A 15,483-nucleotide genomic window follows, 5' to 3' on the forward strand; every position below is an offset into this window, starting at 1 on the left:
CCTGAATTACTCATGGTAATGTATAATTATATGTAAATCACATGTACAAAATGAGGTGTCTGCCATGTTTGAGAAGCCAAAAGATGCCTTTCTCTTGGGAAGGTGGGGATGGACATGTTAAATATCTTTCTGGCCCCTGGCTCCTGCCTGATGTTTTCTAGAGTCTCTAGCTACAGATGTCCTCGCTTGATGGATGCAAATAATTGGTGCACTAAAGATTGAATGAAGTGAAGGTCGTTTTCCAAAGAGCATTGTTCTACAGGCCCAGGCTTCAAGCCTGCTGGAGGTCTACATCCTTTTCCTTACTATTAACCCTTTTCTGGTAATACTTCCTAGTGCTGTCTCCAGAATAGATGTTGCATCCATGTACTTCTCTGCCTCTCCTCTGCTTCCTCCCTAGCCTAAGCTTCAAGGGTCTCTTCTGTAGACCTTTGTGGTACCCTCCTGAGTTGCCTCCCAGCTTGGGATCTTGTGCATCTACGGTCCCCGCACCCCGTATGGTAACCAAAGTGAACTTTTAAAAATGAAAATCAGATCATGTCAGTCCTCTGGTTAAAACCATTTCATTGCTTTCAGTAAAACCGAGATATCTTAATTACTTACGTTTACTTAGGGACTTACATGCTCTGGCCTCTCTCAGCATCTCTGATTTGTCTCCTATTCTCTTCCCACCCTATTTTTTTTTTTTTTAATCCTCCTATTGTTACTTTCTAGCCTCATTAAGCCTTTATTGTGTCACTTAAACAGGATAAGCTCATTCATATCTCAAAGCCATGGTCTAAATTTAACTGAAACATAAACTCCACAGACTAAGAATGCTTATTAATCTGTTCAAACCCAGAAGATGGTCTCAGATCATTCTTTACTCTCTGCTGCCACCATGGGGTCATTTGAAGAATTGTGGGCTTTTCCAGAAAGTTGTACAGCTCTGGACTTTTAAGAATCCTGAAGCCCAAATAGATTATCCACTGGCCCTCAGGAAAGAGACTCTTTAAACCAGTGCTCCCTAAGTGAATCACTGGAATACAGAAAAAGTTTCCATACAAAAATTTTGTCCAAACTTTGATGCTTCATGGCATCATTCATTAAAAGTTTTTACTTTTGTGTATGTTTAATATTATCCGTGACATATTAGTATAGTACTACATGTTTATAATGTATAAATGCATATGTATATATATGTTATGTATGTCACAGACATTTTTATGAGTTGGCTAATCTAAAGAACACTGGATTAAATAATGCTAATGAAATTTAAATGTGTCTTTTTTTGTTGTTTTATTAAATATAATGTTGGTAAGCCAAGGATTCCATTGTTTTCCATAAGTAGTCAGTGATGTCAAGGCAAAAAGATACTAGGAAGCAAAGGGGGGGAATATGAGAAATAAAGACTAGATTAGATGTCTTATTCTTTAAGCCAAATTGACTCTGCTAAAAGCATTATTCTTCCAATGACACATTCCACATAAATTGGGTACCTATTTGAATCATAAACATTTGAATTCCTAGTGGAAATACTGTATGTGATCCATTGGATCTTAAGCACAATCCCAAAACAGTATTAAAAAGACTTATTTATTTATTTATTTATTTAAAGTATTTATTTATTTAAAGTATTTTAGACAATGGAACACTACTCAAAAGATGTACAGAGATCCAGCCTTAGGAATTTGCAGTGAGTATTATGTCACATTAACAGTGCTAAATATTAGAAGAAGAGATGTATAGCTTTTTCTTGGAGAGTTGGTATATGGAGGAAGGGAATTCTTCACTGATAAAAAGCCACATCTGGATGAATTGTTATAGAACAGGAACCAGTAGTCAAGTTTCTTGTAGGTCTTTTTTGACCTTGGCTAAGCCCTAAGAAATAGACACCTTAGAAATCAAACTGGCATGCTTTGTTTGAGGATATGGAAATAACCCTCATTGATAAAGCACTGCCTGAGGAAGGAGATCCTAAGATTTTGTGAGTTGGGCCATGATTTTACTTAGTGAAGTAGAAGTCAAAGACAAGGGCTCTCTGGATTTTGTTTTTAACAGAAGCTCTGTGATCTTAACTATTTCCTTTCTGTGGTTTTGGTAACCTCAACTCTGAAATATCCTACCTCTGATTACTTGTAACACTTTGAGTCACTCCTTTGGTATTTACCATGCAATTTGTGTGGATTGTACCCTACTAATAAGGCTCTAATCCCTAAGGTAGGTTCCATCTGTTACATAACTTCATATCCACGGTGGCACCTGGTACAATGCCTAGCCCTCTGATACATAGCAGTGAGAGAACTGCATTGCCCAGAGCAGCGTTTCCCACTGTGAATATTTTGGGCGGATGATTGGTTGCCGTGAGAGGCTATCTGGTACCTTGTAGGATATTTGGTAGCATTCTGGCCTCTACCTGTTAGGTACTTGTGCACCAGCTCTCCAAGTTGTGACAACCCAGAATTTCTCCAGACATCGTCAGATGTCCCTCAGATGTGGGAGGGGGGTGCAAATGAATCTTGGTTGAGAACTGCCCTTCCAGATTTGGGAATTTGGGTTCTAGTCCTAACTTTGTCATTATCCTTCCTCATTCAGGCAAACTGCTTCACCTGTAGGTCCTAAATTTCCTGTCCCGAAAAATGAGAAGGATTGGAATTTATTGGATGTTTAACCTGGGTTCAGTGGATAGCTTTAGAGGACTTTTCATTAATGTGAATTTTGCATGTAAATTTTTCTAGGAATGACTTCTTAGCTGTCAGCTCTTTTCTCCAGCTTTGAAGTAACTATCTGTTACCTCAAAAAGATTAAAACTAGATCAGTTAATATAAAAAGTTATTTCCATCTCTTAAGATATAAGGATCCTAGCTCAGGCTCAGTATACATTTTTTTTTTTTCTTAGTGAACACCATTTGTGATCATAAAATGCTGAGAAAGCACCTTGGGCTACCAGGATTTATTATATTGGCAGGTACCGCTTACTTCTGGTACTGTATTTCCTACCTCTTTTCAAAAATTGGATCTTGAGGCAGTAACGATAAGGTAAATGAGTAGAGTTGCTAGCATGCGTGTTGGAGAGTCTGGGTAACGAAAAGGGTGTTTATCATTTGGCGCTCTACCTCTTAGATTTTTTCACTTAGACTTTTAAAACCCAGTATGTTTCACGTGACTCAGCCACCACTCCTCTGTGTCACCATTTATGGACTGCTCACATTTCAGGCTCACATTTGGGGCCCTCAGTAACCTTTGTTTAGGCTGCTGCTTCACAAAGTCCATTGTGCTTGCTGGCATCGGCTCATCCTTCGATTTGAACCAAAATTTGGCCAGCCACTTCCTTTGGGAAGTTAAGGAATTACTTCTTAGACTTTTTCTTGCCAGTTTCATGTTGTACTTGGTGCTGTGGTAGGGTATGAACTGTGGCCCTGTTTTCCTCTTGCAGGTGAATTCGGAAGGCAAAGCCAGTCCCCTGTCACTCCTTCAAATGGCCTCCTCGAGTGGCTTCTGTGTCTTAGTTCGCTTGCCAAAGTTGATCCGTGGCGGAAAAACACTACCAAAAACATTATTGGATATTTTGGCAGATGGCAGTATTTTAAAAGTTGGAGTAGGATCTTCAGAAGATGCCAGCAAGCTGCTGCAGGACTATGGCCTCGTTGTTAAGGGGTGCCTGGACCTCCGGTACCTAGCCATGAGGCAGAGGTATGGTTTGTATGAGTGCTTCGATTCCTGTCGCTGCGGGGCAAATACTTTAGCAAGATTTGTAGATTACTGAAAACGCTAATGAAGCATCTAACATTTTTTAGAAGCCTAGAGGCTTCTGAGGTGCATGTAAATTTGTGAGGAAGAATTCCAACTTCTGAGAAGACTGCGGTTATCCACGGTTGGTTTTTTCAGATGAAACATCGATGAGGTGCCCACCATAAGCTACAGGTTGTAAACTGATGGCCCCACCAGCTAAATTAGGACTGCAGGTTTTGTTTTTGTTTTTTTCCCGTATGATATATTTGGGGATTTTTTGTGTAAATCCAGAAGATTTAATGTAAAAGTCTGTATTTTGGACTGCTTTTGAAAAATCAGATGGTTTGACTATGGGAGGTCAAATGGTTCTACATGGTGACAATTGCTGGGGAGCAGTTGGCCTCTTTAGAGGCGCATGTTCTGTTCAATTTGCAGGAGTCCCACCTCTCCCTTTGTAACCCCAACTCATCCTAATAAGCATTTGAGTTTGCAAACCCTGCTTGAGGCCAAAAAATTTGGTAGACCTAATCCTTTACTGGGAGGAGGAGAGATTTCCCTTTTCCTTGGAATTCTGTTCTTACAGAAATTCTATCCTAACTTTTTTCTCAGGGAGTCAGAATTACCTCCTCATGTATAATTACAGGTCCTCATTTCAGTAATGTGGAGTGAAGCAGCCTCTCTCCTTGCCTCAGGTGACACTGACATTAAAGTTTGGAGGATTTGATAAACCAAGAGAAGGACTGATTAAAATCTCTTTTTATCATAATTTTTCAGGGTAAAATGAAATTTTAGTTTAGTATTTTGGCTTATGTAAATAAGACTTGTGATTTTTTTCAAGAAATACATTAAGGTATTTACTGTAAAAAATTGTAAATCTGTAGAAGTATTTGGAGTGTAACGGCAAAAGCCACCATTCACTGGGCCTTCCTCCCTGGGCACTGCCTCCCCAGAGGTGCCCACTGTTACTCTCTGCTGTGAGACGCGGTGGGTATATTAGCTAAGAGTTTTTTTTGTTGTTGTTTTTTAAATAAATTTTTAAAAATAAATTTTTATTAAAAAAAATTTTTTTAATGTTTATTTTTGAGAGAGAGAGAGAGAGAGAAAGAGCACACAAGCAGGGGAAGGGGGGAGGGAGAGAGGGAGGGAGGGAGTCAGGATCTGAAGCAGACTCCATGCTGACAATGCAGAGGCCGACTCAGATCTCAAACCCACGAACCAAGAGATCATGGCTTGAGTGGAAGTCTGACACTTAACCGAACCACCCAGGTGCCCCTAGTAGCGAAGAGTTGACCCTGGAGCTGGCTGTGTGCTAGCCGCTTAGCAGCTGCGTGGCCTCGGGCAAGTTACCGAGCCTTGCTGTTCCTCACTTCCCTCTTTTGCAGCAATGATTACGTATGTTCCCTCCTCCCAGGATTGGTGTGACGGTTACATGAGTTAAACTATGTGAAGAATCTAGAAATAGTGTTTCACACAGAGACAGTGCTGTGGAAATTTCAGCCATTACTGTCATCGCTGCCATCTTCAGTGCTATCATCCGATTGGCTTGTCCTTCCAGATCTTTTCTGTGTGATTACAGTCCTCTCTGAAACTTAGAAATTAGAGGGGCACCAAATTCTCTGTTTGACTCAGCGCAGAATGGCCACGTCAAGTTGCGAACTTGGCCCAAACTGACTATTACCATGAACTCCTCTGGAGATAAGAATGAAGTATTTATCAGGCCTTTCAGTTTTTAATGAAATTTTATTAAAATTTAAAAATTATTATTTATTATTAAACATGTTAGTAGTAAAATTAAAAGTTTTTGACATCATAGTTTAAGAAATTTCACATTATAGTGCAAGAATTCTACTTTGCACCATTAGTTTGCTCCTGATGTTTGCCATAAGTAGTTGTTATTTTCAGTTGACTTTGGGAGGAGCACTTTTTTTTTTTTTTTTGGTAATGCTGTCGTCTTTTCTTCTTACTCTTCTTTATATTTTGTATTTTATGTTAACCAAAGATAATTTATTATAAAGATAAATTGTTGTATGTAAAGACTTGGGAATCTTTCGTAGTGAAATTTTGAATTGGCAAGGTAGCATCTTGTTTCTAATTCATCTTCAAGAAATGTGAAACCTTTCCAAACAGGACATTTAAAAAAGACTAATGACCTAAGTGGAATTAAGTAGCTTAAAAATTAAGTACTGTCCATCAGTGAGGGTAATGATCTCAAGAACTGTGGAATATCCGTGCTTGAAAAATTACACGGCTATCAAAACGAATGAAATAAGTACATTTGTACTTATTATCGTGGATGGAAGTCTCTGATACATTAATAGAGCAAGTTTCACAGCAAAAACCAAAACAAATACCAAAAAACTGTATCTCCTCCTCCGCCTGACCATCTGTTTATCTATTTGTGCACAGAAACAGTCTGGAGGGGCCACAGCACACTGTGAAGGGCCATTATTCCTGAGGAGAGGAAGTGTGGGGTGTAGGCTTCACTTGTCACCCATTAGGCTTCTCTATTGTCTGAACTTTTAATAATAAGTATTCATTACTTTTATAATTTCTAGTAAAACAAAAAAGAGGTTCATGTCACCCCCAAATCCTTCATTTTCACTAATTGAATGAAGACATTATGTATTTTCCCTCGGTATGTCTGGACCTTTTTTTGCTTTTTAATCAGTGCTGCTTTTGGGGGGTAATGAAATCTGTCAATTACTGCTTGTTTTTGTAGGGAAAGGCTTTCTTTTCTTCATCATCGTAATGATTTCATTTCCTCCAGTACCTGAGGGAGTCCTGCATGTCGTAACCGTAACTGTAACCGTAGCGTGAACCCCCACCGCCAAGCTTCCTGCTCTAAAACTTCTAGTCTCTCACTTGGTAGCCAGGATGTCAGCTCTGCTTGTGTAGACCAGTGTGTTCTTAACTTCACATTTATTTCTTGTTTAGAATCTCCAATCCTTGAACAAATTGATTTTTTTCCACCATCCTGCAGCTATTTTAATCAGAAAGTGTTTGAAGGACTGAAAGGTTATTTGGGTTTTTTTGTACCTTCATCTGCTCAGTGAAAATAGCATTATCATTTTTTCAACTTTGAAAAGTAATTACATGAACACTAGCCAATTCAAATACAGAAAAATAGAAAGAAGGTATATAATCACCATAAATCCCATACCCAGAGAAAATATCACTAACATATGATTGATGTCTTTCTAGTACCCCTTTGTGCCCTGTCTCTCTCTTACCTAGAATCACACACACACATCTGTTATGTGGTATGTATATTAACATGAACCACAACATATTTTCTCCCACAGTCTCTTTTTACTTAATATGTCATTGACATCTTTTTTTTTAAAATGTTTATTCATTTTTGAGAGACAGAAAGAGAGACAGAGCATGAGTGGGGGAAGGGCAGGGAGCGAGGGAGACACAGAAACCAAAGTAGGCTCCAGGCTCTGAGCTGTCAGCATAGAGCCCAATGTGGGGCTCGAACTCAGGATGTGTGAGATCATGACCTGAGCCGAAGTCAGATGCTTAACCTCCTGAGCCACCCAGGGGCCCCATTCCTTTTTTTTTTTTTAACGATTTAGTTTATTTATTTTTGAGAGAGAGAGGGAGCATGAGCAGAGGAGAGACAGAAAGAGAGGGAACAGAGGATCCAAAGCAAGCTCCCTGCTGACAGCAGTGAGCCTGATGAGGGCTCAACCGAATAAGCCACCCAGGTGCCCCTGCCATGGACATCTTTTCACATCAAAATAGATACACATCCTTTTTTTTTTTAAGTCTATTTATTTTGAGAGAGAGAAAATGAGCAGGGGAGGGGCAGAGAGAGAGAGAGAAAGAGAGAGAATCCCAAGCAGGCTCTGCAGTGCCAGCGCAGGCCCAGTGTGGGGCTCAGACTCCTGAACAGTGAGATCATGACCTGAGCTAAAATCAAGAGTTGGACATTTAATCGACTGAGCCACCCAGGTGCCTCCCACAACAGTCTTTTTTTAAATAGCTATATGGAATTTAATTCCATAGATATTTAACTAATCTTTTGTTGATGGGCATTTAGGTTTTTTCCAATTATTTGCTACTATAAATAGTGCTGCAGTAAAGATCATTTTATGTACATTTATTCTCAGGATAAATTCCTAGAAGTGGAATTCTGGAATCAGAGGGTTTTTATGGTCAAAACTTTGACAGTTATTTATTGCTAAACATTTTCCATAAAGATTATAAAAATGGACAGTTCATGAATTTTAGATCAGACTACTCCATCAATAGTAGTTATATTTATTTATTTTTAATCTTTGCAATATGATAAACAAGTTGTATATAATTTTTATTTTGTTTGATGTCTAGTAAGATTGAGTATCTACCATCTGTTTTTGGCCATTTATATGTCTTTTTTGACTTGCCTGTTCTTCTTTTGCCCATTTTTGATGCATGACTTTACTTATTTCCTTGTAGAAACAATTTGCTCTGTAATGGGCTTAGCCTGAAATCACTTGCCGAGACAGTTTTGAACTTTCCACTTGACAAGTCCCTCCTGCTTCGCTGTAGCAACTGGGATGCCGAGAATCTTACTGAGGACCAGGTACTTCTTTTGTTTGTTTGTTTGTTTTAAGTTTTTTAGTTTATTTATTTTGAGAGAGAGAGCACAAGTGAGTGAGCAGGGGAGGGACAGAGAGAGGGAGAGAGAATCCCAAGCAGGCTCCGTGCTGTCAGCACAGAGCCTGACGTGGGGCTTGATCTCATGAATGGTGAGAACATGACCTGAGCCAAGATCAAGAGCTGGACGCTTAAGTGACTGAGCCACCCAGGTCCCCGACAACCAGGTACTTCTTATCAGAGTAGTTGAAGAATGGAAGAGCCATTGCTTATGACATATAGTTGTTTTTAAAATTGTAATCTTCAAATATAAGTATTGGGTGGAAATACTTTAAAATAGACTCATTGAAGGTAACTGTTCTATAGTATATAAATAATACTTAAGTAGCAGAATAAGAGTGCCTATTCTGTTTTATTTTTTTGAGCATTTACTATATGGCAGGCCTTTTAGAAAATGTAATTTTTAAAATGATGAATACAAATATAATTAGAAAAACAAAGTGTTATAAGACTTATTATATAAGAATTAGTAGTTCCCCATCTTCCTCCCCTCAGTGGCAACCGATTTCATTTATTTCTGGTAATTACTATTATATTTTTAAATTATGTACATATATTATTCTTTCTTATTTTTATATTGTCTTTGACTTCTTACTGTGGAAGACATGATTTAGTACTCATGTGTTTCCTCTGTCCCCAGACAAATACTGAGTCCCTTTTCCATCGTCCCAATATAGGTAAATCATCATTTTTATCAGATTCCTACCTACTTATATTGGTATTATTTATAGCTGAGCCACATAGTAAGCTGCAATTAAGTTTTTCCTTACACAACTTTTTGCTTTCCTAGGACTAATAATTGTACTTCTGTTTGCTTTGTTTTCTATATACCTGTTAACTCTTTCAGCCCCAGACTTTTAACGGGACCGTCCATCTTTTCTCCAGTGGTTCAGACACAGGAGGTGACTTACTCCTCTCGCTTTCCCTTGGAGCCATCCCTTCTAGAGCCCTTTGTCACCCTGCTCCTTTCAGGAGCCCTGCTGCCTAGCTCTGACCCAGAATCTGCATTTACCATCATCCTGGGGATTCCCTTCAGCTTTCTTCTGTAGTAGATCTTCTGTCTTCCGAACTCCATGTCTTTTCCCTTTCTTATCTGGGGTACTTTAAGAAAGGGAGCATGGGAAGTTAATTTATGACACCTTGTGTGTCTGAAAAGATATTGGCTTCCCTCTATTAACTGATAGTTTGGCAGAGTACAGCATTTAGGGTGAAAATCATTTTCCTTCAGAAATTTGAAGGTACTCTTCCCTGTCTTATAGCTTCCAGTATTGATACTGAGTATGTCACTTGTTTTTCTTTCTGGAAAATCTTTACTTTATTCTTAGTTATTAAAATTCATGATGATACTAAAATTAGTGTGGGCTATTTCTCATTATAGCATTAGAATTCAGTGGATCCTTTCAATCTGGAAGTTCGTGTCTTTTAGTTCAGGGAATTATTTTCGTAATATTTCTTTGAAAACATCTCTCCCTTCTGTTTCTAAGACTCATATTATTTGGATATTGGATCCTTGAATTGATCGGCCTACTTCCTAAGAAAAATATTTTCTCTCTGATTTTTCTATCTGTATTTTTTTTATCTTCTAGGAAATTTCCTCAAATTTGTCTTCTAACATTTCTATTGAATTTTTAATAATTCCTATCATAATGTTAAGTGACAAGAGATTCTTGGTCTCCTCTGAATATTCATGTTTAAAATAACTTTGTTTTTGTTTAATGGATGTAGTATCTTCTATTATCTTAGAGTATTAAAGATTTCTGAGGTTTTCTTCTGCTTCCTGTATTGCTTTGTTTTCCTCTGAGTTCCTTATTTGAAATGTTTGATTTGGTCTTTGAATTTCGCATTAAAGATTTTTCTTAAATGTTTAGATCCTTGGCTGTCCATTCATAGTTAAGGACACATTAAAAAGCTGATTGGGCACATCAGCTGATGAATGCATAAATAAAATATGGCATACCCTTACAATGGAGTATTACTCAGTACTAAAAATGATACATACTATGACAGGGATGAGTCTTGAAAACATTATGCTACTGAAAGAAGCTAATTGCAAACACATTTTGCATGACTCCATTTTTGTGAAATATTTCAGAATATACAAATCTGTAGAGACAGAAAATAAATTAATAGGTTGCCTAGGGCTGGGAGAAGTGGAGGATGACTGCCAGTGGGTCAAAGGTTTCTTTTTGAGGTGATGAAAGTGTTCCAACGTTGATTATGGTGAATGGTTGCACAATTCTGCAAGTCTGTTAAAAATCCTGAATCTTGCACCATCTGTAAAAGACATTTTTGGAACAATTGGAGATGTTAGAACTGTATATTATTGTATTTTGCCACTGTTAAAGTTCTTGGGTGTGCTAATAGTGTGATTATGTAGAAGAATGTTCTTGTTCTTAAGAAGTACACACTAATGTATTTAGAGATGAAGGACTATAATAGCTGCAACTTAATGTTGCAATGTGTTCAGCCAAAAAGAAAAAAAAAGTGTGTGGTGTCCATGTCATAAAGAGATAAAGCAAATGTTGACAATTATGAATGTCAGGTGGCATTATTATTTAACTTTTCTGTGAGCTTGAAAATCTTAAAAATAAAAAGTTGGGGAGAAAAAGTTAATTGCTATCAAATTTGAAACCAGATTTGTGATCCTTATTGTGAGAATTCAGAATTTCCAAAGTTTCTTATTCATGCTTTATTTAAACAGTGTTTATTTTTTGTTCTAATTATGAATATAATGCTTAATGGGATTTTAGAAAATACAGAAAATGATATTTAAATTTTAATTTAAAAACTTTTTAATGTTTATTTATTTTTGGGAGAGAAACAGAGCACAAGTGGGGTAGAGGGGCAGAGAGAGAGGGGAACAGAGAATCCGAGGCAGGCTCCAGGCTCCAAGCTGTCAGCACAGAGCCCGATGCGGTGCTTGAGCCCACAAACTGTGAGATCATGACCTGAGCCAAAGTCAGATTCTTAACCGACTGAGCCACCCAGGTGCCCCTTAAATTTGAATTAAAAAAAAAAAATGGATTGAGAACACAGCAAATATGGCCAGCGCTTTTGGGCCAGTGGGCTTTATTATCAGTACCTACAGATTATAGTCACATGTCAGTAACTGGAACTCTTTTTTCTCAGGCTACTCAGTGTCTCCAGAAATGAACCATCTAGTCTTCTGCCAAAGGGGTATAAGCCCCTCTGCTTATATTCTGGTAGCTGAGTGGGAAAAGGTGCTGGTAGTTTTACCAGTCATTATGTAAACTTTCCCATGATCCCTTTTTCAGATGACATTTTGCCCCCACCCTCCACCAGACCGGTTGTTACTGGATCCAGATCCTCTGGGAGTTAGCCCATTATATGACTTAAACTTTTACTCTTTGGGGGGTTAGAGAAGGAGTAATTGCCAGCCCTGTGGTGTAAAGGAGAAGATCTAGGTTTTTTTTTTTTTTTTTCCAAGTTTATTTTTGTTTATTTTGAGAAAGGGATAGAGAGCAAGCAGGGGAGGGGCAGAGAGAGAGGGAGACAGAATCCCAAGTGGGCCCCGTGCCATCAGTGCAGAGCCCAGTTCAGGGCTTGAACTCACCAACTGTGAGATCATGACCTGAGATGAAATCAAGAGTTGGACGCCTAACTGACTGAGCCACCCTGGTGCCTCTGGTTCTAAGTGTTCTTTTTGGAGACTTTCACCTTATCCTATTATTCTCACCCCTGCTTGTACCCTTGCTTTCCCAGATACCTGGTGCTTCCCATTCCTTATGCTTATGTTCTGTGGCTCAAATTAACTTAATTCTTGGATTTTTGGCTTCCTTTAGGCCTAGGTTTTAGCCTTCTCTTGTTTGCTGAGTCAGTCACTGCTTGTTCACCCTTCCAAAATGTTGTTATAGAAAAGCTTTAGCACAGCTGGTACCTTAAGGTTAACATCCTTCCTGAGAGAGAGTTTTGGGAGTCATACTATCTGAATTTGTTTTTTGCAGCTGTTTCTGACTTTCTGTGACCCTGAGTAAGTCACTTCTTTGTGCCTTGGTTCCTTCCTTCCTTCCTTCCTTCCTTCCTTCCTTCCTTCCTTCCTTCCTTCCTTCCTTCCTTCCTTCCTTAACAATTTTAAGGTATAACTAACATACAGCAAAATTCAGCCATTTAAAGTACACAATGAGGCGCCTGGCTGGCTTAGTCCGTAGAGCATGTAACTCTTGATCTTAGAGATGTGAGTTCAAGCCCCACATTGGGCATGGAGCCGACTTAAAAAAAAAGTATACAAATCAATGGACTTTAGTATTTTTACAGAGTGGTACAACCATCACCACAATCTAATTTTAGAAGATTTTGGGGGTGCCTGAGTGGCTCAGCCAGTTGAGCGTCTGTCTCTTGATTTAGGCTCAGGTCATGATCTCACAGTTTGTGAGATTGAAACCTTTGTCGGGTTCTGTGCTGACAGCCTGGAGCCTGCTTGGGATTCTCTTTCTCTCCCACTCGCTCTGCCCCTCCTCATCTTGCACCCTCTCTCTCCAAATAAACAAAAAACATTAAAAAAAATACTTAAAAAAAAAAAAGAACATTTTTATCACCCCAAAGAGAAACTCCATATCCATTAGCAAGTCACTTCCCACCCTATGCTCACCCCCACCCTAGCACTAGGCAGCCACTGATCTACCTCTTGTCTCTATAGATTTGTCTGTTTTGGACATTTCATATCAATGGAATCATATAATATATGATCTTTTGTGATTGGCTTAATTTACCATGTTGTCGTGGGTCATTCACGTTGTGACGTTTATTGGTACTTCATTTCTTTTTATTCTAAACAATATTGTATGGATATATAGTACATTTTGTTTATACATTCATCAATTGGTGCATCGCTTTCATTTTTTGGCCATTATGAAAAATGCCATTATGAATATTTGGGCATAAAATTTTGTGTGGACACATGTCGTATGTTTTTACTTCTTTTGGGTATATACCTAGAAGTGTAGTTGCTGGGTCATGAACTTTACGTGTCACTGAGGAACTGCCAGGCTGTTTTGCAAAGTAACTACATCGTTTTATATTCCAATTAGCAATGTATGAAGGTTCTAATTTTCTGCATCCTCACCAACGCTTGTTATTGCCTATCTTTTTGGTTAGAGCCATCCTAGTAGGAATGAAAGGGTATTTCGTTGTGGTTTTGATTTACGTTTCCCTAGTGACTAATGAGGCTGAGCATCTTTCCATGTGCTTATTGACTATTTAAAAATATGTTATGGGAATTATATATTGTAGAATATATATTACAGAAATCTCTATTTAAACCCTTTGCTCGTATTTTGATCGAGTTGTTTGTCTTTATATTGTTGAGTTTTAAGAGTTCTTTATATATTTTGGAGACTAGTCCCTTATTAGAGACGTAATGTGTAAATATTTGCCTCCGTTCTTCAGGTCATCTGTTCACTTACTTGGTGGAGTTGTTTGAAGCACAAAAGGTTTTAATACTGATGAGGTCCAGTTATCTATTTTTTCTTTCATCACTTATACTTCTGGTGTCATAGCCAAGAAATCATTGCCTAAGCCAAGGTCATGAACATTGACCCCTATGTTTTCTTCTAAAAGTCTTAGTTTTTAGCTCTTACATTTAGGCTTATAATTTTTGTTTGGATCCAACTTTATTCTTTTACATGTGGCCATCCAGTTGTCTTAACACCATTTGATGAAAGTGCTTGGGTTTTCTTATCATTTGAAAACAGTGTTAAAAAGCACTTTAAGCTCTTCACATTGAAGCACACTCCTTTCCTTTGAGAAACAGCCTGCTGATCCTGCTGATAGATGTGTAGATTGTTGAGTCTAGGTGGAAAATTTTACCCAAATTGTTTTATTCTAAAAGCATAACAAATCCTTCCTAATAGTATTGTTTACCAGGCTTGGTTATTAAAGGTAAATTAAAGGAATTTTAAAGTCTTTACACCCTTTGTTGGGAAAAGCTATTGATTATAGATTTGACTACTTTTATTTATGATCAGCCTTCCTGTCACCAGTGGCTTGGGAGAATGACTTACCATTTTTAAATCAATAAATTCCAGAAATGGGCCCTTTTGACTTTTGATTTGAGGCCCATGCTTGAAACCAATTTGTTTTCCACATCTTATTAATAATGGCAGGTTGTTTCTGATTGACAGTCACACAGGCCTCTTAATGAATCTTGCTTTCAGGTGTTCTAGAGGATGACCACCTCCAAAGTGAATTTCGTGTTCTGGTTGTCAAACTTGTGGTAACTGGCCTCACCTAAACTTGACAAAAATCTGTCCATCAGGTTTGGTAGCAGATAGAAAGAAACTTCACTAATTTATATATTGAATAGGATTATTGAGCATTCAGAGTAAGGCACTATTTTAGCTATTTTAGTTAAAAACAGAGACAGGAAAGAAACATGAAGATTCATTATACTATTCGATTTACTGTTGTATAGTGTGAAATGTCTCATAATAAAAGGTTGTTGAGAAGTACATGGTACATCTTGAATTAGAATCCTAAAAATTGTCTGCATCTTTGTGATTGAGTTGGAAATTGCTTTCTTTGCTTTGCCTTCCAGATTCCACTGATCTCTGACTTTTCTCTTCAGGTAATTTATGCTGCCAGGGATGCCCAGATTTCAGTGGCTCTCTTTCTCCATCTTCTTGGATACCGTTTCTCTAGGAATTCAACTCTAGATGAGAACGATGACCACATGAGCTGGAGGGAAGTCTTGGAGAAATGCCGGGATGTGGTAGACATCCCGTTCCGAAGCAAAGGAGTTAGCCGATTGGGGGAAGAAGTTAATGGGGAAGCAGCAGAAGCCCAGCAGAAGCCCAAAAATAAGAAGTCTAAGATGGATGGAGTGATGCCAGGCAACCACCAGGGGAGAGACCCCAGGAAGCACAAAAGAAAGCCCCTGGGGGTGGGCTACTCGGCCAGGTAACTGAGCTGTACCCTGTCTGCTGAGACTCAGAGGCCCAGCCTGCAGCAAAAGGCACGATGCCTCATCTTGGGTCTGGGGACAAGGTTCTATGCTAGGATAGCAGAGGTGCTGTAGGGGTTAATTTTATTTTTCTTTTCCTTCAAGGACATTTGGAGCTGTTTTTTGATCTATTTGTGTATTTTCCTCCTCTTCCCCTTCTTTTGCTTTTT

The 15,483-nt window shown here is 38.5% G+C and overlaps 1 protein-coding gene across 4 annotated transcripts in view; it reads left to right on the forward strand.

Annotated features, from left to right (window-relative positions):
* EXD2 (exonuclease 3'-5' domain containing 2) overlaps window positions 1-15,483 on the forward strand; it is an 86,656-nt gene that overhangs the window by 60,296 nt on the left and 10,877 nt on the right. For all 4 annotated transcript variants that reach the window (XM_045060123.1, XM_045060124.1, XM_011283296.4 and 1 more), the window contains 3 exons: window positions 3,416-3,672; window positions 8,155-8,281; window positions 14,939-15,270. In XM_045060123.1, coding sequence (XP_044916058.1) covers window positions 3,416-3,672; window positions 8,155-8,281; window positions 14,939-15,270 — 716 coding nt within the window. The remainder of the gene's footprint in view (window positions 1-3,415; window positions 3,673-8,154; window positions 8,282-14,938; window positions 15,271-15,483) is intronic.

This window comes from Felis catus, chromosome B3, assembly GCF_018350175.1.
Source record: "Felis catus isolate Fca126 chromosome B3, F.catus_Fca126_mat1.0, whole genome shotgun sequence".
Classification (NCBI taxonomy): domain Eukaryota; kingdom Metazoa; phylum Chordata; class Mammalia; order Carnivora; family Felidae; genus Felis; species Felis catus.